At 36.8% G+C, this 20,574-nt stretch overlaps 4 protein-coding genes across 7 annotated transcripts in view; 1 reads left to right on the forward strand and 3 right to left on the reverse strand.

Moving 5' to 3' along the window:
* The window catches only part of LOC105449857 (atrial natriuretic peptide-converting enzyme), a 10,789-nt gene extending 3,160 nt beyond the window's left edge, over positions 1 to 7,629 (reverse strand). The window contains 5 exon segments of the mRNA XM_011689277.1: positions 373 to 667; positions 850 to 1,355; positions 1,836 to 1,869; positions 2,181 to 2,485; positions 7,443 to 7,629. Of these exon segments, the coding sequence (XP_011687579.1) occupies positions 373 to 667; positions 850 to 1,355; positions 1,836 to 1,869; positions 2,181 to 2,485; positions 7,443 to 7,545 (1,243 nt within the window). The 5' untranslated portion in view covers positions 7,546 to 7,629.
* A 1,562-nt stretch (positions 7,630 to 9,191) lies between these two features.
* LOC105449858 (BRCA1-associated RING domain protein 1-like) lies at positions 9,192 to 12,890 on the reverse strand. Its single transcript, XM_011689278.1, has 8 exons — positions 12,556 to 12,890; positions 11,957 to 12,145; positions 11,342 to 11,495; positions 11,096 to 11,176; positions 10,808 to 11,004; positions 10,372 to 10,584; positions 10,158 to 10,267; positions 9,192 to 9,880 (listed from the first exon to the last, which is right to left on the reverse strand). Exons 1-8 carry the CDS (start codon positions 12,624 to 12,626, stop codon positions 9,384 to 9,386), a joined length of 1,512 nt encoding a protein of 503 aa, XP_011687580.1. The 5' UTR covers positions 12,627 to 12,890; the 3' UTR covers positions 9,192 to 9,383.
* A 175-nt stretch (positions 12,891 to 13,065) lies between these two features.
* Positions 13,066 to 15,657, forward strand: LOC105449859. 2 transcript variants are annotated; one of them, XM_011689279.1, is made up of 4 exons: positions 13,066 to 13,663; positions 13,763 to 13,843; positions 14,518 to 14,723; positions 14,970 to 15,657. In XM_011689279.1, the coding sequence occupies exons 2-4, from the start codon at positions 13,768 to 13,770 to the stop codon at positions 15,432 to 15,434; spliced, it is 747 nt and encodes a 248-aa protein (XP_011687581.1). In that variant the 5' UTR covers positions 13,066 to 13,663; positions 13,763 to 13,767; the 3' UTR covers positions 15,435 to 15,657. The 2 variants fall into 2 exon arrangements, with proteins under 2 accessions (XP_011687581.1, XP_011687582.1); XM_011689280.1 differs by having other exon boundaries at positions 13,066 to 13,843; positions 14,970 to 15,149; positions 15,278 to 15,389.
* Positions 15,658 to 15,967: 310 nt separating this feature from the next.
* The window catches only part of LOC105449860 (probable elongation factor 1-delta), a 9,245-nt gene continuing 4,638 nt past the window's right edge, over positions 15,968 to 20,574 (reverse strand). Inside the window, exons 3-9 of one of the 3 annotated variants that reach the window (XM_011689283.1) lie at positions 19,882 to 20,349; positions 18,558 to 18,656; positions 18,020 to 18,113; positions 17,285 to 17,496; positions 16,850 to 16,919; positions 16,658 to 16,783; positions 15,968 to 16,572 (exon numbers count right to left, since the gene is read on the reverse strand). In XM_011689283.1, the coding sequence (XP_011687585.1) occupies positions 16,418 to 16,572; positions 16,658 to 16,783; positions 16,850 to 16,919; positions 17,285 to 17,496; positions 18,020 to 18,113; positions 18,558 to 18,656; positions 19,882 to 20,349 (1,224 nt within the window). In that variant the 3' untranslated portion in view covers positions 15,968 to 16,417. Of the gene's footprint in view, positions 16,573 to 16,657; positions 16,784 to 16,849; positions 16,920 to 17,284; positions 17,497 to 18,019; positions 18,114 to 18,557; positions 18,657 to 19,881; positions 20,368 to 20,574 lie in introns of all 3 variants that reach the window. The other 2 variants (XM_011689282.1, XM_011689284.1) reach the window with 2 other exon arrangements.

Here is a 20,574-nt window from a genome sequence, read left to right on the forward strand (position 1 = left end):
GAATAATTTTTGCATTGTCTTTTTTTTTTTTACAAAAAATCAAGTTTTAAGAAATGAGAAAATATTGTTCATATATAATTATATATGTATATTTTTAATCATTTATATATGATTATATGTATATGAGCAATTTTTCTCATTTCTTCAAACTAGATTTTTTGTAAAAAAAAAAATGTAAAAAATTATCTTTTTAATTATTTTTTATGTTTCTTATTATCATTTTTTTAATCAAAGAATAATTTTACAAAGGAAAGAAACATATATGGATATATATGGACATTAATATAATTATATATAATTATATATTTTCGAGTATATTTTTATGTATGTTTATATATATTTGTATATGTTCTTGTATAAAAAATTCTTTACCGGAAAGTTGGCTGATATCATTTGCTTTTAATAAAGATTTTTTTTATTGAAACAGAATATATAATACTATTATTCTTATAAATTAATCAATATCGGAACCGAGTCGTGAGTTTACCTGCGGCGGACTCTTTGTATTGTCGCAGCAGATCGAGGTGGACTGGCAGGTCGACGTTTTCGCTATGATCACATTCGGTCGCTCGCAGAAGGCTGCCATAAGGGTCAACAGGCAGAAACCAGGGCACGGCGGTAACTTCGGTTGAGGAGCTTTCGTGGAGGGCCGAATCGTCGTTGTTTCCTAAGCAAAAGCGATACATCATTGCGAATAACTTTTCGGATAATCTCGCCAAGTATCGCTTAATGATGAATATCCTCTAAATAGCTTTGAGATAATTTTTTCCGGTGTAAATCAACGCGTTCGCGAACGACAACGTATCTTTCATTATAAACCGATCGCAATAAAACATTAAATCCCATTACCGCTTTTTGCGGTTCACTGATGCAGCAAACCGTCAGTACGGAATCGTCGGGGGGACAGTCCGCGTCTGTGTCGATGTTCTCGCAGAAGAGGGCGGACAGGCCGCTCGTGCACCTTCCTCTGCACGGCTTGAACGGCACCGGTTTCGGCCTCGTCGTCGTCGCCGCCGTCGGTGGCTGCCTCGTGGCAGCCGCCAGCGTCGTCGTCGTCGAGGTCGTCGTCGCGATTGCGGTGGCGATCGTGGAGACACTCGTCGACAACGACGTGTTCGGTCGTGTCGTCGTCAACGGAGACGAGACCTTGCTGGCAGCTCCGCTACCGTTCTTCTCGTCGTAGCGGGAGGAGTTCAAGCGGTCGATTACAAGCAGCTCGGGCGGCGGAGAGTCCCCGAAGACGTCCCTGGATACGCAGCACTTGTAGCCCGACTTGCAGAGGGTGTCTATCACCAGCACGGCGTCGCAGTAGTCGGCTATTCTCTCGGCCATGCAAATGCCCGAACAAGTCTTCACTGAAAATCACCATCATCGTTTCAACTCGGCTGACAGACATACGCTGGACATACATTTCCATCCGAATTTCTGAAAATCCTGGTATTAATAATACTAGGATATTCTCTATAATTATAAACGATAATGGAATAAATGTATACTTATTTTATATTAAGTAAGAAGAAGCCATTGTATAGTTATATATTATAGTAAATTTTCCTTTAATTACTGACATTGAATACTTAACTCCTTCAATTATTGAGTTCAAATCTCGTACGACAAATCAATTTGTACCTCTCAAGCATTTCGACCGACAAATTTGTGATTTTCATCAGCAAAAAGATAAAGAAACTCAAAAAGCTTAAATTATATAATAAATAATTAAAATAATGGTATGATCAAAAGATGCAGTATATTATAATATTAGTATATTACATTATAAGTATATAAAGTATAGTATATTATAATGAAATATATTTCATGCAAAACGTTTAACGTACTTGATGTCTTTTCGCTCGTTTCGTTGTAGCTCTCCTGCAAAGAAAGAAACAAATAAATGTAATTTATAATACGTATAATAATTGGACGTAAAAATATATCATTGATTAAAAAACTTTATAATTTCGATTTGGTAAGAAAGCAAAAAATGATTATCCTCATTTAGAGAAAGAATTTTTATAGTCATAATCTGGATTATAATTCAAAATGATCTTTTTCTTAATCCATTTTAAATCTATTAACAACGATATATATATATATATATATATCTTGCTTTCTAGCAATAACTTTCTAGAGCACTTTTCAGCCCAGCTTATTTTCTCTAATACCAAATCTGCTGAACGTACCGGTGTAGTTTTTGCCGAAGTGAAGGAAGTCGACGTGCTGAGCGTCGTGGTAGTTGTCGCGGGTGTCGTAGAAATCGTGGTCTTGACGATCGTTGTGGACACGGTCGAGGTCGACGGCTCCTCGTCGTCGATCGCGTTTTCGGACGAGGTGCCATTTATCGGATCCTGCAGGCAGCATCGCATACTCGCCGACGGGCATTGCACGTCCTCGAGGACGTCGTCGCACATTAATGTCGCCAACGCGTGCACGCATACTCCCGGACAATCGGCGATCTTCGCCGTGCTTGTTAATGAATTTAAGAAACCTGCGTGCATAAATTACCCTTGTATATACATCTATTCACTTATCTATATTTACAACAACAAAAATTAAATTGATATAATTTAAATAATTTAGAGAAATGATATAATTTAAATTTGATATTTTTTTTTTCAAAAAAATTATATTGTTATTTATAATATAAGTTAATATTAGTTCGGATTGCGATTGAGATGCAAGTCTAAAATTGATTCGTTCGTGACGAAGTTAAGGAGAGATCCATTGTAAAAGCCACGAAGGCACAAAGTGGTAGCGATCGGAATTGTAACGGTCCCAAATTCTGTCCCAAAGTCAGTTAGAGCCGGCTCGGCTCCTCGCCTTCTCCTCCGAGCCGAGGAAAGAAAGAAGGGAAATTTAAACGATTCGAGCATGCCGAGACGCGGGCCGGACGACGACGTTATGTTACCGCATATGTTAGTGGCAGCGAGATTAGAGGGAAACCTCTTACGAAATTACATACAACTGTCACCGCTGCCGCCGCCGCGTAGTCGTTAATTGTAACTGTATATCGCTTACAGGCGCAGTCGCGGCACCGTCAACGCACGGCGGGCATTCCTGCATACGTAATTTCACCGGGCGAGACTACCTTTGCAAAAGTGGTCAAGGATGACCACAGGAGCTTGATCTTGACAGACGTGGGAAGCGAGTTAACGACCGGGGAACTAATACGCTGTTATCGGGGCCCCTCTTCGCGTAACCGGAAAGTCGACAATGTCAGATTACATTCCACGAGACCGATGTTATGTAAAGCTACTTAGGAAAAATATCTCGGTTTTTTTTGATTATTAAAAAATGATCCCTGTGAATACTAATACAATCGTACGTAAAAGAATGTCTAATCTTAAAAATATAGAAAAATTAATATAATCCTATTGCTTCAATAAATCACAGTATTAGAGAAGTTTCTCTTAGTGTTAACTTAAATCTTCCTTCTTCCGAAGCTGAATTTTATACTAATATTATTAATTTTATAAATTAATATTATTAATTTATTAATATTAATATTATTAATTTTAAATTAACTTATATTATACTGTCTTAAAAATTTTCCACCTTTCTAAATTATGTTCTTTTTAAATGGACGTTAATTAATCTTTCTCATTCTTTAACGTATAGATTATTCTAATTCATTGTAATTAAATTAGTTATTGTCCTCTGTAAAAATAAAATCTCATGATATTTTTAAGAATTTTTCTTACTTCCAATTTATGCAAATTAAAAAAAAAATTATATAAATAAATTTTTTTCAGATTTTTCTGGAGAAATATTTCAGAATTCACATGTATAAAAAATTTTAGAAAAGGTGTAACTTTCTCAATTTTAATAAATTTTAGAAAAGGTGTAACTCTCACAAAGGTGTAATATTTCTGAAAAGTTCCAATTCGTATCTAAACAATTTTCTACATAAAAAAATTATATAAACTGTAAAAAATTTTGAAATTTATATAGAAATATAATAGTTTTGAAAAGTTATAGAAAGGATTCTAAGAAAAATTTTCACCCGGGCAATTTTCATTCAACTTGCCTAAATCCATAATAATATTAAACTGTATACGCTTGCAACTTTCGTGAGATTAATCGCATGCGCATCAATGATCCGCTCACGGAGATGAGTCTGATGACTAAATCGTCCGAGTGCCTCGCATCGTCGCGTGTTAAAGATCGGCGTCGGTTACGGATGAAAGTTAAACGAGTACCGATTCGTCATACATGATATGCCACACCAGGTCCCACCGAGAGATTCGCACGGATAATACTCGACTCCCCCGGCTGGTTTCACTTTGGCAGGCATAACGGACCAAACAAACATAACGGTAGTTAATGAGCGGCTCGGCTCAGGCCGCGTGTATTATAGCTGTCTTCGGCGTCGCACGTGTTTCGTCTAACGCCGCGAATTCGATTTCGGATTCGGATGATGAACGATTATGCAGAGCCGTACGTGCTTACGACTAGATCCTTCTTGAACGCAAAAGTGCCGATTCCATGAACTAGAATTTAGGAGAACACTTGTCAATAAGACACTGAGAGATATTCGATCGAGAGATTAACACATTTATCATATTGACGAGAATTTTTTTAAGAAGATTGCAACTGTTGGAAATACCGATTAAAAATAAAAATGTAAAAATAAAAAGGAAAAAGAATGTTAGACCTTCAAAAGATCAGTCATTCATCAAAGCAAAAGAATAACAGATATACAGACAGAATTGTGATTGTTCAAAGCTCTTAAAAAAAGAAAAAAAATTATTTCTAAAAGAAACTCTTTAGCCAACTTTTTATCTAACTTTAGCCAATTAAATTCCCAACTAAAAGTAAAAAAAAAAGCAATTTAAGATTCTAAACACAAATTTTTAAGATGTTAAAACATTTTTTAAAATATAATAGAGTGGACAGTATTTCCAAACTCCGTAAAAGCTGATAACAATTTTATTTTAATGTCGATATTTAATTGTAATTTTCATTTTTCATTCAAAAATCGAAATTGTGTCTAAAAAAAAATTCATTATTTGTATACTGATTGTTGATTAAAATAATAAAAAAAGAAGTTAATACGCGGCTTGCAGGTTGCCATGAAAAAGTTCACGTCTAAATAAAATTGATTATTTACAATCAATAAAATATTACGTAATTTATTGTATTATCATAAGTATTGTTATAAGTAATACAATAAATTATATGTTATATAATTTTTATTAATATTAAAATTTACGATTTTAGAGTATAAAAACTATTTCGTGCAAGACTACATTAAAAATATATGCGAGTAAAATATAAATAGTTTTGACCGGCTTTTAGAAGAATTTGGAAGCACTGCGTACTTGAATCGAGATTCTATCGTAACAGTCTCGCAAAATTACATTGTATTTTCCACGTCACGCGATGTGCGCGCGTGTTTAATTAGGAACACGCTCGCGTCTTAATTAGAATTGGTTTCTGTAATTTTGGGTAAACCTTCCGCTCGTCTCTTGTGTCAGGAAATCCGCATACTAAGAAACTGACTCTCCGCCGTTGCTTTGAGGAATTGGCCGATCGCACGACTATCCGGTCTTTTCGCATTCAAGATGACTCAAGCTTGCGTTTGTGGTTCGGAAAGCCCGTATTCTACTTCCCGCATTTTTGCACGCGGTGATAATTTCATGCCTTCATAATTAATATCTGGAAAGAAGTACGTAATATAGATGGAGTTCAATGAGGCTTTTAAGAGCCGAATCCTTCCTCGAGAGACGCGAAGTTATTTTTGATGAACTCAAGACAATACATTGCGCTTGCGAAAATCAGGATTCTTGATGAAACATTACAATGTATCTCGCTTTCCGGAGCGGACACGGCAATGAGACTAATTTTGCTTATTGTAATAACGGTAGCGAAAAATCAGGCTGACCGGAGGTCCGGCGCCGCGAATAATAAGCAAATTGAGCAAAAGGCAAAAGAAAAAAAAAAAAGAAAAATTCAACCTAGAACGTGGAACGTGGACGCGTCGCTTCCTAGTTTTTAAGCTCAGCGGCGGCCTTGTTACCGCCAGCGAATCCGACCGTCATCCGCATAGCGCTGCACAACTCCTAAAAGTGGAACGCAGTCGCATCCTTCCAGATTCTACCTATATAAAAGCGTGCGCCGCATACGCGTCGTCGGCGGCGCACGCGAATTTCTATTTCTCGTCGGCCGCCGCTGCCACTACCGGGTAACTTTTTGTCGGCCGTATATTACGTGCGTCGCATACGCAAAAATCGCACGCCGCCGCCGCCGCCTCGCCATCCCGGGTCGGGAGGGAGGTGAGCAAATCGGTTGAACGAAACTACCAAGTTCTGACCTGAACACACATACACACACATATATATAATCTCAATTAGCTTCTAACGACGCGACTTACTTGCATACTGTACTTGTTTATTGCAAGCATTGTATGTTAAATAGTACCGATAGAGTGCACATATGTAGGCCGTTACGGGAATCTTGCGTCATATGTTGATCGTTAATGCAATAACCGATACAATTGAAGTTTTATATAATTTTACGGAGAATCACGTAGATTAATGATGACAATGATCTTACATGATTCTGTGTAAAATCTTTTCAGGAACGTTATAAAAGTAACAATTTTCACATAAGTGTAACAATGAAGAGGTACTTATAGATATGAGATTAATTGTATACATATAAGCGACCGATTAAACATTCGCATAATTATCACATAACGAAGCATTTCTCGACGGACATGGTGCGTTTTATATTAAACGTAATGATCGTACGCTTTTATAAGCCGAAGATTGTTTGAGCGCTCATCTTTCAGTCACTCAATTTATGATTATAAACTGTAAGAGATCATAAAATGTACGCCGTAAAACTTCACCGACGAGAGTCTCAGGAATCTCTCTTCATCAATTTCACATTGCCCATGCCATCCTTTCAATAACTATATTCTTTTTGCGAGTATCGATTCTATCGAATCTCTCCAGTAATACGTCTACTGTGTATAGACATTTGATAAGACCTCAAATAACAGTTCTTTAATGTCACGGATTAATAGGAAGTATTCAAGTCAAACCATGAATTTTTGTCATGCTCTATGATAAATTTCCTTGTCTGCAAATTTTGAATGAGAAAGGCACAGTATTCTTGTTCCACATCTATAGACATTTAATAAGACCTCAAATAACAGTTCTTTAATGTCACGGATTAATAGGAAGTATTCAAGTCAAACCATGAATTTTTGTCATGCTCTATGATAAATTTCCTTGTCTACAAATTTTGAATGAGAAAGGCACAGTATTCTTGTTCCGCATAAAATTTCTACCAAGATAGATTGATTTTAATCTCGATTTAATTTACTTTTCATGTTCTTCTAAATTTTAAGAATTAGAAAGAAATAAAAAGTAAATTAAACCGAGATTAAATCACCATGAGCCAATCTATATAAATCGGTGAGAGTTTGCGATTCTTACCTGACAGGAAGGTACTGGCCAAGGAATCATCATCCTGCGCACCAACTAATCCGATGAGCGCGAGCAGAAGGACGATGCCCTCGGGGGCGGCTCTCAATATCATCTTCAGCCTCCCTCAGAGCCTAGTGTCCGTTTGTTTCTTCGATTGCGGGGAAACAGTAGAAAAATAGAAGAGAGAGAGAGAGAGAGAGAGAGAGAGAGAGAGAGAAATTGTCGCCAAGATTGTGGGTGCACTGTTCTCGTTCGCGCGGTCCCGATCACGTGCGTGTCAAACTGCCTCTCTTCACCGCGTGCGGCGAGTTCAACGATGTTCACAATGTTGCGCGGACCCACATCGCCTGCCTTCGGGCTCGTTTGACGGGCACTGACTGGGTAGAGATCAGGGCCTACTTGTGGGTCAGGGTGTGTGGACCCCCCACCTCCGCACGCTCGGTGGCGGCCCGAGCGGGCGAGTGAAACAGGGAGGAAGAAAAAGAAAGGTGTGGAAACGAGACGGGACGATGGTCGACCGGCTTTGTGAATCCGGAGGGGGACAGGGTTGTTGACAGGGGCGGTGCTAGCCCGCGACTTCTGTTGCTTTCTTCGCTTCCTACGAAGCACCGCGCGACGGATGGGACTCGGCACTCTTGAGATTCAAATTGCGGAACAAGCAACAAGCCTACAAAAGAGAAAGATTCAATCTCAGCTAATCAAATTAGCACTACTCACACGCTACCTCGCGAAATTCTAAATTTGTGAAATATTTGGGGATTTGCCAAATTAAATGCAACACCAACTGCGAACTACCTCGTTTGCGACGCGTTCTCTTTAATTTTCCATCCCCACGATAAATTTCATCTCATCTTCCACGGTTCGAGTCGGTGTCTGAATCTGAAAGAGAGTTCAAACGTCGATATCTAGTCGAACAATCCGTCCCTGCTCTCCTTCGGTATGCATTCTTCGTTTCTTCCTCGATAACTGATCATCTAGGTATCTCTCTTGGATGCGCCGCGTACCAATGCACGGCATAGTGGTCGTCCCATCTCCGCACGCTCGCCGTCCCCTCTGATCTTCCCGCCTCTCCTTCGCGCCGCCGGCCGGATCTCAATTCTTTTCTCTATTTTCCTCCAGTTTTATGTTCTTCTTCCTCTTTCCCTCTCCGTCCTGTTCTCCTTTCTAGCCGCTCTTCCGTCGTTCCCTCCTTCCTCTCCACACACGTGCACACCGGTGCACGCGTGTGCGCCTGTGTACCGGTGTAAAATACTCGCACACGCCCGCGCATGCACGGGTGTGTGTACGCCCGTACCTGACGCGTACACATGCGTGCGTGCCCGTGCGCGCGGCTAGCGGTACTTTATCCGTAAATGTACGAGATACCGTACGATATTTTCCTCCAGAATTGATCGCACTTCGCATAAGGTGGCACCGTCCCACGACCATAGCATAAATTCCTGATAGGCTCCCACAAGAATCCCATCTTCTGGACGTAATGATTATTAAATTAATGCGAAATTTGTCGCCTTACGAGCCGAGAATACGCGCCTATGCTTTAATCGGCCTGCAATTATCACTGGGAAAAAGATAATGAAAATTATTGAAAGAGAGAAGCAAACCGGTTTCCTCGCAGACCATTTTGGAAGGGATAGATATATAAATCTAATGAGGAATAGCAACTGTATCAAAATATATTCAGCTTATTCGTACAAATATTTAATTGCGTATTTTATGTACATGTAAATTTTTGGTTTGTCCTGAGTTTTCTAAATTACAATAAATCAAATTTTATAACGTCTTTTTCGAGAATATCTTATTGAAAATAAATAAAAAAAACTTAAAAAAAAAGTTGCGTATGACGAATATATTAATGCTATAGAAAATTATTATGCGTATTTTTACGCTTCATCTTAACTTTTTGAATATCATTGAATACAAAATAGGACATATTAATGGTAATTCAAGTACTCAGGACAAGCCCAGGATGGCTGGATCGACAAGAGTAAATTTTTCGATGCACTCAATCAGCCATACCAACGGCAGAGTCTTGATATGCGGCATTTTATACTTGATAAGCGGTTCACTTTTGCCCGGCACATATATAATATAATGGGTACACTTGCGTAAAGGATGAGACGGATCGTTCGCGTGAAAGGGCATCGTTTGCGACGTAACGTCTAGATCTTCTGGATCTGGTTCTCTGGTGAGTACTGTCCCTTCTCCCTCCTTTACAAGCCTTATCAGATCGTCCTTCGTGACTCGCACATCAGCAATGTGATAAGTCGTGTTTGCTTGTAAAGCAAAATAAAAGAAACAGTTGTTGAATAGACGTGGATTACAACGCTCCGTGTTCATTCTCGATTTCTTCGGAGTACCATCGGTGGGCACGCCGCTAACTTCAAACAACTCAAGGTTCATATCATCTGTATCTTCTATTTCGTCCACATCTGCCATCATGTGAATCCCTTTAAACAGATCACACAATTTGATGTCAGTTCGTTCTTACACGTTAATTTTGTATTGATTAAATCTCGATTCAGACATAATAATTTCTTTTCATTTCTTTTTGCATATAAACAGAACTATTTAAAGCCTCATCTACACAAGTCGCAAACGCGGAGAAAAAAAGAAGAAAAGAAACATCTACGTTTGCGACTTATGTAGATGGACCTTAAAATATTTATTGAAAAAACAAATTCATGTCACAAAGTATCAGATATAAACGAGAATAATATTTCTTACATAGACTATTGAGAAGCCAACTGCCGTAGATAATTGCGAATAAAACGTCAAGTGTCAATGTTGTGTTATTTTTCTCATTCGTCTCTACTATGACATGTGTAACCAACGGTCTGGAATGCAAAGGTTGATTATACCATACTTTTTTGCATTTACCTACTGCAAAAAAAAAAATGCGATGAAAAAAAAATTCGAAAAAAAAGAATGGATTGTGTACCTATATGTTTTCAAAATTTTGAATTTGTGTCTTGCGGCCACGATACCGAGCATTTTTTGATTTTCATGTTTTAAGTTTGACGCAAGAATCACAAATTTGTCACACCCTGTACGAATAGACTTATTTAGCGTTTGATTAAGGTTTGATACCTCTTCAGCCGGAGTTGACAAATCCGTTAAAAGCTGTCGCATCTCTTCTGTTTTACAGTAGTCTCTGCAAGATCGAATAAAAAGAGATTAAGTATCAGAGCTACCTTTAAAGGTACCTTTTCATGCTGACGCTCGACGCTCATTTTTAGCGCCAAGACAGATCACATGATCAAAATTGATGCTTAGTCAACGTGGTATATTTTGACGCTAAAAATGAGCGTCAAGCATCAGCATGAAATCGCACCTTAAAATGCATTCTTTGCAGCTACGATAAAGCACATACGTACATAGGCTTCTTGCCGTACTGATCATATTGGTTTCTGTCCGCATTATAACGTAGCAACAACTTAGCTTCTTTAATTTTGTTATGCTTAGCAGCTTCGTGCAGCGGTTTTCGATTGTTATAACCTGATATGTCGGGCGATGCTCTCCACTCCAGCAGTAATTCGCAGATTTCAGTAAGTCCAAAACTGACCACTTCTTGCTGAAATGTTAGAAGCAGAATGCAATATTTTTCATATTATACTTCAAATTTGATAAGAAAGAAAACTGAAGACATTAATATATTTCTTTACCAACGGTGTCCAACCGGCATGATCTTTTGTATCAGGAATTGCACCCTGGACCAAGAGTTCTCTAACTTCTTTAATATTATTCTGTGAAACAATCATCAATGGAAACTTTCTTAGAGAAACAAAAACTGTCATGTATTATATAATAATTTATATAATACTTGACATGCGTAATAATAATTTAGGTAGTATATAATTATAATTTTAAGCTAAACAAAGGAGTAAAATATCAGTGTTTGACATTTATACCTTCAAACACGCGGTGTGCAATCGTGTTTCTCCTTTGGGGTTTGGCTTATTTATATTCTTTCTACGTATACCCTGTTTTTTTGGTGTAAGAAATACTGAGGATATCGTTTTGTCTGATGTACCAGGTGCATCTGTAGTAGTGTCCCATATATCTCTGAAATAATTTTTACATTATTATTAGTACATTTGTGATAAAATCTCGAAAGTGTTATGCACGCAGTGTGTGTGTGTATTACTACTGATTTACTATTATTCAACATGTTTTAATCAAAGACAATACAGAATAAAGTCCAATGTATTCATACGAGTGTAATTCAAATAATTGTCAAATTTAATACAAGACTCCCATCATTATCATTACAAGTAATATTGATTACAGAATCATAAGTAAGTTATTCAAGTACTTTATTGAGCAACAATAAATCTCAATTTACAAAAAATTTACATAGCTAAGGAACTTGTTAGATAATTAGTATTAATGTTATCGCTCGGTTAATTGTTTATTATTCTTGATCAATATATATGTATAACTTGATAACATAACATTGTTACCAATTTCATGGAAACTAAAGTAGACTTACTCTAACAGTATTCAACAAAACTCTTTAATCTAACCTTTTATGAATAATTTCTGAAATAGCATCGATATTCTGTATAAGACCGGATACCAAGTGGTCAGATTGTATTTCCCTTGGCTGTACTGGTACATCACATTTAACACATTTCATTGCAGATTTGATACAATCTTGACAAAACAAATGCCCACAATTTGTGAGTCTTACAGGAGACACTAGTTTGAATCCACTGCATAAAAAAAAAGAAAAATAATGAATGAATGATTCTTTATATATTATTATATATTACATATTTATAACTTATATATATATATATATAAATATATATAATTTATATATATATATATATGTATGTATGTATACAGTTTTATATTTACATATATAAGTACAAAATAAGAGTTTTATAAATGTATATGTTTTATAATATGTATTATAATAATAATACAAGTTTAAAATAATAAATACAGCATGCAGTAGTATATATTTTAAATATATACTACTGCAGTATTTATAATATATTAGTAAATATATATATATATATATATATATATATATAGTTGTATTTAATATATATAAAAAAATGTAAATGGATAATTTAACGTTGTTATCTGGATAATAATAAACCAATGATATAATCACCATTTCCCACAAACCAGAACGCTTGCAAAATCTTGTAACGCACTACCAGTATTTGTCCATGAAATTTCCATGTTTACAAATCAGTGGTTTCCTAAATGTTTGAAATGTACGCACAATAACGTGACGTGATCCACAGCCAGGCAAACAATTGTATTCTATCAAGTTATCAGATTTTATCCACAGCATAACACAAACATCTTAACCTTTCATTAATTTTAGAAGGAAACAACGGTTTCCGTCTAGTCCGCCCGCCAAAACAAAGATGAGTAATTAGCAAGAGGTCATGCTCCGTCAACATACCGGAGCGAGCCTTGGAGCGGTGGGGATGGCCAAACTGGGCTGCGTTCACGAATTCACGGTACATACATCTTTTATCCTTGTTATTCACCGATTGTTAAACAGGGATAAAACACTGTGATAAAACGACATCTGGACGCACCTGGGCGAAGTTTCTGAACGCAGCCACTGGGCGCTTCACTCTCTCACGTGCTCTCTCACGTGCTCTCTCACGCAGTCGGCTATCCCCACCACCTTAGAGAAGGATTCCCTCCAGCATGTGTTTATCTGTTTGTGTTTATCTCATGCATTAACCTCACTTTAATCAGTTGAATCTTGATTCAGTCATCGGTGATCTCTAAACAGAGAACAAAAGCCTGGAAGTCAAGCCCGCTGACCTCCGGGACGTACGACCTAATTATGGTACTTAGATCCATACGGATCTGACAACCAAGGGCTACAAGAAGAAGAAAGTCTCTGAACAGGAAAGCAGTGCAGTGCGCTGTATAACCTCACAGGAAGGTTGAAGGCGCAATATAGACAGAATAATATAGTAAGAGAGTAAAAAGACTATATAGAATAAGTAACTCTGTGTCATAGAACCCTAAGGATTGGGTTGAAGGCACACAAGTTCCCCAACCGGGGAGCATAACCTCCAAAAAAAAATGAAGGCGCAATAATCCATCAGCTGGTGGACTGTGGAGCAAAAGGAAAAAAACAAGAAAACAAATTGATCGGTGATCTCACAGCTCACTGCGTCGGTGTATCCCTCAGAACATATATTACAATTATTATTATTATTGTAATATATGTTCCAAGGTGTATCCATAGGGTGAGTGGAACGTGGGTACGACCGTGCGGCCACATTACGCTATACGTTTAACGTTTCAACGTGTACAATTACATGAGATTGTCGTTCATGTTACGATAGCGCAGATGGCGAGTCTCCAGAGTACCGACGATCTAATGAAAGAAGTCGAACTGCCGTTCGACCGGGGTGACTGGATCGGACGTAAGTATGGTCCTGTGAATTGTTTTCAATCCGTGCGATGCGACGCGTGTAACGTTATTGTCCTCCGTCACGTGGCGGACGGACGATTATGTAAACCTCGAGAGAAGGGTGTTTGAAGAATTTGTTATAAAGATGCTATACTTAATATAATAATATGTAGCGCGAAAATATCAACGGAAAAGTCCGGTGTGCGTCCGCACGAACGTGTTCGAGTACATATGTCAAAGCATGTCGAGTCGCGACTCCCTCCCCCCTCAATCCAGCGGATTGCCGACGTGCGACGTAATTTTAATTGACGCACCATTGGATTCATCGTCCAAAAAATTATAAGAAATGTTAATTTTACTTTCCGCGAGCGAAGCGAAAACCCTTTTCGTAACACCCTTCTGTCTCGCCACCCAGACTCGTCATCCCGATTTCGTCCCCTTCTGTTTTTATTTATATTTTTTATATTTTAATGTATCCCTTTATTTATTGCTGCGTTCCGTTTCACGACGCGCATGGTGTGTCATTTTATTTTTGTCGTTCACTGAATTTTTAACAAGGACAGAGTGATACATTACGCGCGTCGTGCATGAAACGGAAGTTCGCTCACGAGACATGGGATAGGCAATGCGAGAGGCAGTGGAACGAAACGATACTAAAGGGCTCTTCTTTTGTTTCTCATGATATAGGTAATGCACTTGGTAAAAATGAAAGCGGCACAACGGAACCCGTAAAACTTCCGTTGAATCAGAAATATCATAATGCGGCGAATACAGTTTTCGAGAGGCTCGTCCTGCCTTCGCGCAACAAATCATTGCGTGACGACATTGCCAATAATGTTAAGATCCAGGCGCACGGTATTGATTATGTACGGAGCATTGATTGTGGCTCAGAGGTACAGTTTCCCCACCTTCGACACTGTAGTATTCCTTGTTTATGTCAGCTAGTGTTAAGTCCCGAAACACGATAGATGCAGGAAGCCTTAAGCCTTAAGAAATGGATCAATCATAGTCGAATGTGAAGGGAATAACCTTTCATGAGTGACCCAATTTCTCAAGGCTTCCTACACCTGTTGTATTCCAGGACTTAACAGCACCAGTCGTTCCAATATTAATAATCTGCTTTATTTGCTTTTACACAGCTCTCTCACTTCGCTGTATCGCCAACATACGCTCATAGCGCACTCTACACGACCAATAAAATAATGGACGCAACAAAAGAAACCGCAGAAATAAAGGAATTACTTTTGCCAGATAACTCACCGTTGACCACTGATTTTATTTCTGGACGGATCTTCGGAGATGCACTTGATGAGCGTCCAGTAGGCTTTATTCGTAAAATAGATAGAAGTAGTTTCCATAGAGAAGGCCAAAAATTGGATACAGGACATGTAAATCAAATATTAAGGAATATCATAACAAAGAAAGATCGGCACTGCTTGTGTTTAAGGTTCCTCAAAAGGCCTACTGAAAAGCCGAAGGGTGGAATTTTCGCAGATCAAGTGAATTCTGTAATAAAAGACTTGGCAACGTGTAGTCTTACCAAGGAGGTAAATGCAAACACCATTAAAAAGAAACCCACTCAAACTCATCTCACGCAAGTTTAAAAAAAAAGGAAAAGTTTTTTTACAATTTACAACTGATTATTAGATATTGTTTAGAATGTTTAAGTTATAACTTTTACACCGTGCTCGTCGTATGTTTCGGCAAATTTTGTACTTAAATTGATATAAGTGAATATAATAAGTTTTATAATTACGAAACGCTTTTGACTGAAAGGAGCTTTACTTGTACATATAAACAGGAATAAAATATGAAATGTAAAAATAATTGTGCGTATATTAAATCATTAAATGGAATGGAAAAGCGTAGTCATCAAAGATTGTACCATGCCCGCGATTCAATTGTTACCTTATTTTGGACCATGTCCACAAAACGTGGACATTGAATTATATATCCATGAATCCCGTAGATAATGTTCGCGACTTTGTAGTTCTCTTCCCTGCTATGTCCACAATTTTTATTTGGGAGGGGGGGTCCTCTTCCGTGTTATTAAATTAGCAACTATGGATGAGTGAAACTAGGAATAGTACATGTTTTTGATTAAAATTTAAGTAATTTGAAGAAATCACTACGTATATATATCGCATTGGCCAAATGTTTTTTTATTTAAGATAACAATATTATGAGAACATAAAATAATAAAAGGTAACTTCAATTTCAGTGAAAACAATGTTTCGATTCATCAGATATATGTACATACATATATCCGGTATATGTATATACATATATATGAGAGAAAATCTAATTACAATAGCATAAAGAGCAATAAAGATTTTTGATTCTATCTAAATCTCGTAAATTTGCTTTTCATTCATTTTGCAAGCTCTTAGACAGTCAGACTGTAATAACATCAAACGGGTTTAAAATATCTTTATCTTTTTGACTTGATACGACAAAACGCGCGTGCGAAAAGTTTTTTCGATTACAGATACTGCTAATGGAATGCAGAAATGGCACATAGACCGATGCTTATTTTTGACTATGTATACCGCCACGCACACTTTTTGTAATTTGGCTCTAGTTTTCTTTACACTTTATTAAAAGCCGCAATGTCGACGCTTTGTACAAAGTCCTCGATTTCCTGGATCTGTTCCATCAGCCAATCCACTGACACTTTGTCATCTTCCACCACGCACGAGATCTGTAGCTTGTGAATTCCGAAGGCGAGCGGCATGAGTTTAGCTGTAGAAAGAAGGATGGGCCTTAATCATCTCTGAGTTTGCACATACGATACTAAAAAAAACCGAAAGATGTTATCTTGACTTACAAGCGCCCCAAAGGAGGCCGTCAGTCTCGATTTTCCGCACCGCTTTTTCCATTTCTTTCATATCCGTCTCGTCGTCCCACGGTTTCACGTCCAGGACGATACTTGATTTCGCTATTACGGCTGGTTCTGTAAAGATACAGTTAAGTCGATTAACGACAATGGATATTAAACAATTGAGTGCGCGTTACATACTTTTAGACTTCTTGGCAGCGTATGCGGCAAGTCGCTCCTCCCTGATCTTGGCAGCCTCTGTATCCTCCCCCTATCGAATCAGATGCAGTAAGAATTTCCACTGTGAGCGACAGTTATTGAAACACAGGCGGGATATAATTTACAACTCGCGAAGGGACACTATTATACGTATACTGGATTTTATATGAATGTGGAAAAAAGTGCTAATAATTGGATGAATCGGCATGGGAATATCTGGTGTATGCCAAATAATAGATGTCACACAATATTTTATATAAATGTAAACTCGCACATCTTAACATTCACGTTAAACTTGAAAAATATCAGTGTGTGTATGTGTTTATTTCTGTGTCGCACGAGATTAAACTTAGACATTCGCCTTAGACAAAGAGAGACTAAGTAAAATACCATTTCTACTGTTCTTTGCTCACTTGCCTCTGAATCGGAACCAAACAGATCAATATCTTCGTCGTCATCACATTTTTCTTTGCTCTGCTTCTGCTCTTGCACTGATCCCTCGGGTTTCGCAGGGCAAATTGCTATGTAAGGTAAGCGTTGTTCGAGCATTTCCACACGACGTTCCAAAGATCCAATACTTTTCACCTGTTGCGTCAATTGGGCAATATCGTTCTTCAGGCTCTGAAGGACTATTCAGAAAGATTTTCAAGTCTTGATACATATTCTTTCAATTGCACTTGCCATTTAATTGTCTATCGATGCAATGGGAAGAAATCATTGCAGTTTGATTTTCTAGCATTGTCTTACTTCATATATGCATCTTTGTACATATTTTCATATTTACATAGTGTCTTAAAATGATTAACAATTAAAAAAAGTGTATAACAGCAACAATTAAGATACAGATAGATTTAATTCATGCTAAAATTAATTAAGGTGCGACATATATAATTACATAATTTATGTAATAAAAAAAACTATAATCAGTTTCATTTGCTAGCATGTGATATGTGATTTGAAAGTACTGTATATATTGAAAGTAATACAAATGTACATCCTACCAAAAATATTTAACGGAATTATAAATAAAAAAATAATGTAATAAATAAATATTAAATTATTACTTGAGCTTTTTCGTTACTTATTGTTGCTAGTTATTATAGAGAATTAATACATATACCATTGATTGTAAGTTATATGCAATATACGTACTGTGCCGCATAATTTGATTTTCTTTTTCGAGATTGATAACACGAGTCGTAACATCTTGATTTGTGACATCAGCAATTGCTGCAATATCATCCATCTGAAAAATAATAATTTCATACTCTAAAATTATATTTTCTACTGTAGTACAATTAGTAGGACAAAATAAAATATTGAATAAATTTGATTGTTATATCCAGTATCTCATCTATGGAAATTATATAAGTATTCAACAAAGTGTAAATGTTGTTACAATTAATGCATTATTGTATTAGTAATAATAATTAAATTATTATATTAATATAAGATAAACATTTTCAAGTGAAAAGGCATGATATTTAATAATTACTTTAAATCCTTTTTCATTTAACATCATTCATTTTTCATTCGCAACATCAGTTTTATATTTTAAAATGCCTAAGAAGCAATGTGAAAGGAAATGCGAGAATAGATTTAAATAATATATGAAACGTTAAATTAGTAAGCAGGTTGTGTGAAAATTAAACGTTGTATAAAGGGTGAGCGAAGAGAGTGCAGTACTCACACACTGTAAAGACTGTTTAATATGCTGTCGAGCCTTCGCAACCTCATTGGCCAAACTTCCAACCGCAGGCAAGAATGGGCAAGTGGGCGGTTGAGCTCCCTGCATCCACCGAGATTAAAAGTAAGCTCACACCCAGATTGATTATTCGAAACAACTACGTGCCTTATCTCCACTAACTTATATTAATAATATTAACGAAACGAAATATCGGTTAATTAGAATAAATTTTTTTCTTCTCTAAAGATTTCTCTCTTAAAAAAGGAAAAAAATAGAATAATCTTTAATAATATTGATATAAGCATTACTCTTTTGTAAAAGTATTAAATTTTATTATTGATTTAATCGAAAGAAGATATATATATATATTTATATAGATGTATACTTTTTTTACTCTACAAAAAAAAAATACAAATAAAAGATACAATCATATTTTGAAACTAATATTCAATACACATGTTTCTTATTAAGCTAGCACACATGTGGAGATAGACACAGCGCGTATTATGGCAGAAGTATTAATTGTCAGAAGTGGGACAATACTATATTTTTTAAATATAAATGCGGCAGTATACTATAAAAATCAACAGTATTTACAAACGATTGAAGTACATTTTTATTAGCATATTTTCTTTTATACAGAAGGAAATGCGAAAAATTTATTGAATAATTAATTATGAATAAGCATGCAGTTAAAAACTCATTGAACACACAAATATCAAAACAATTGTCTACACATAACAAATGAAGTAGAAAATTCAAATTATTACGCACATTTTAGTGATGATTGATGTGATAATTGGTGTGATATTAAACAGCTTATTATTGAAAGTTGGCAAAGGTAAAAAAGCATAAAGGCTCAAAAGAATTCTTAAATCTTTAAACAAATAAAAAAAAGTAAAATCCATCAATTCAGATCTACTGATAAAAGTGTTAGAAAGTATTATTCTTTGTAATTATTAAATCAAAATATATAGATCTCAAATCTCTTGCGAATACAAAAGACGATCCTTTTTATTATTTTAAATGAACAAAAATATGTAATTATTAACAGCGATACATGCACGTACCTGCATGCATATTTATATAGCAAAGAGAAACCATACGTATATGCATATTGTAAAACCCACAAGTACAAGATGAAAACAAATAATGGAACAAAGAAACGGATGCCATTCTTTTTTTAATTGCAAAACGTAACGGATGCGCTTTTCTCTATTACGGCGTAACGAAATAAAATTAACGTAAAGTCAAAACTGAAAATACACAATCTGCCTAAATCGCGTGTCGAGACACACCGAACAGTAACACACAGATTAGCATGTACCTGATCGGGCAATTGTTCTTTATTCCTCGCGAATGGCACTGCAGTTTCTTTATTTCCCCCGTCATCGCTTCCGCCACCACCCCTATTCTTATTTCTCGTGTCCTCCTTGTTCCTTTTCTCCTTAGCCTCCTTCGCGTTATACTTTTTATTAGATTTCTCGCTCGGGGAAGCGTTCTCCTTCTCCTTCGCGTTATCCCTCGCGCTATCGAATCTCTCGCTCGCCGCCTTCGCGCTCTCCTTATTCTGCATGCACACGTCCGCGGTGTCTCTATTGACCTTCGCGCCTCTCCCCTGGCACTTGGAACGTTTCGCACTCGTCTCATTCGACTCGTGAGCTAGCTTGTTGTCTTTAGACTTTTCAGCCTTAGACCTCAACGTGTTAGTATTGATTAGATCTTGGCACTTGTCAGTTATAGAAGAACTGTCAGACTTAAGCGTGCAGCCTCCCGCAATCTTACGAGACACCACCTTGAAACATGTTCCAAGCTATGCAAGTATAGATCAACGTTTTTTTTTTCCAAATATAACGCAAGCATTAAAAAAAAAAAGAAAAAAAAACAAAATCGTTTCCTTTGCGCAACCGATACATATAACTGCTACTCGACAAGTATTATAATTAAACACGTTTATGTAATCACATGTACAAGTGTGTTCAAATATGTTGGCGCATATATATATATATATATATATATA

The sequence above is a fragment of the Wasmannia auropunctata genome, unplaced genomic scaffold (assembly GCF_000956235.1).
Source record: "Wasmannia auropunctata unplaced genomic scaffold, wasmannia.A_1.0 LD336071.1, whole genome shotgun sequence".
Lineage (NCBI taxonomy): Eukaryota > Metazoa > Arthropoda > Insecta > Hymenoptera > Formicidae > Wasmannia > Wasmannia auropunctata.

Coding starts and splice junctions, on each gene's coding strand:
- LOC105449858 (XM_011689278.1), bottom strand. CDS start 12,626: ATGGAAATTTCATGGACAAATACTGGTAGTGCGTTACAAGATTTTGCA. Junction 10,585..10,807: donor CAGTACGGCAAGAAGCCTAT/GTACGTATGTGC, acceptor TCGATCTTGCAG/AGACTACTGTAAAACAGAAG. Junction 10,268..10,371: donor AAAATTTTGAAAACATATAG/GTACACAATCCA, acceptor TTTGCATTCCAG/ACCGTTGGTTACACATGTCA.
- LOC105449859 (XM_011689279.1), top strand. CDS start 13,768: ATGGCGAGTCTCCAGAGTACCGACGATCTAATGAAAGAAGTCGAACTG. Junction 13,844..14,517: donor CCGGGGTGACTGGATCGGAC/GTAAGTATGGTC, acceptor CTCATGATATAG/GTAATGCACTTGGTAAAAAT. Junction 14,724..14,969: donor GCATTGATTGTGGCTCAGAG/GTACAGTTTCCC, acceptor GCTTTTACACAG/CTCTCTCACTTCGCTGTATC.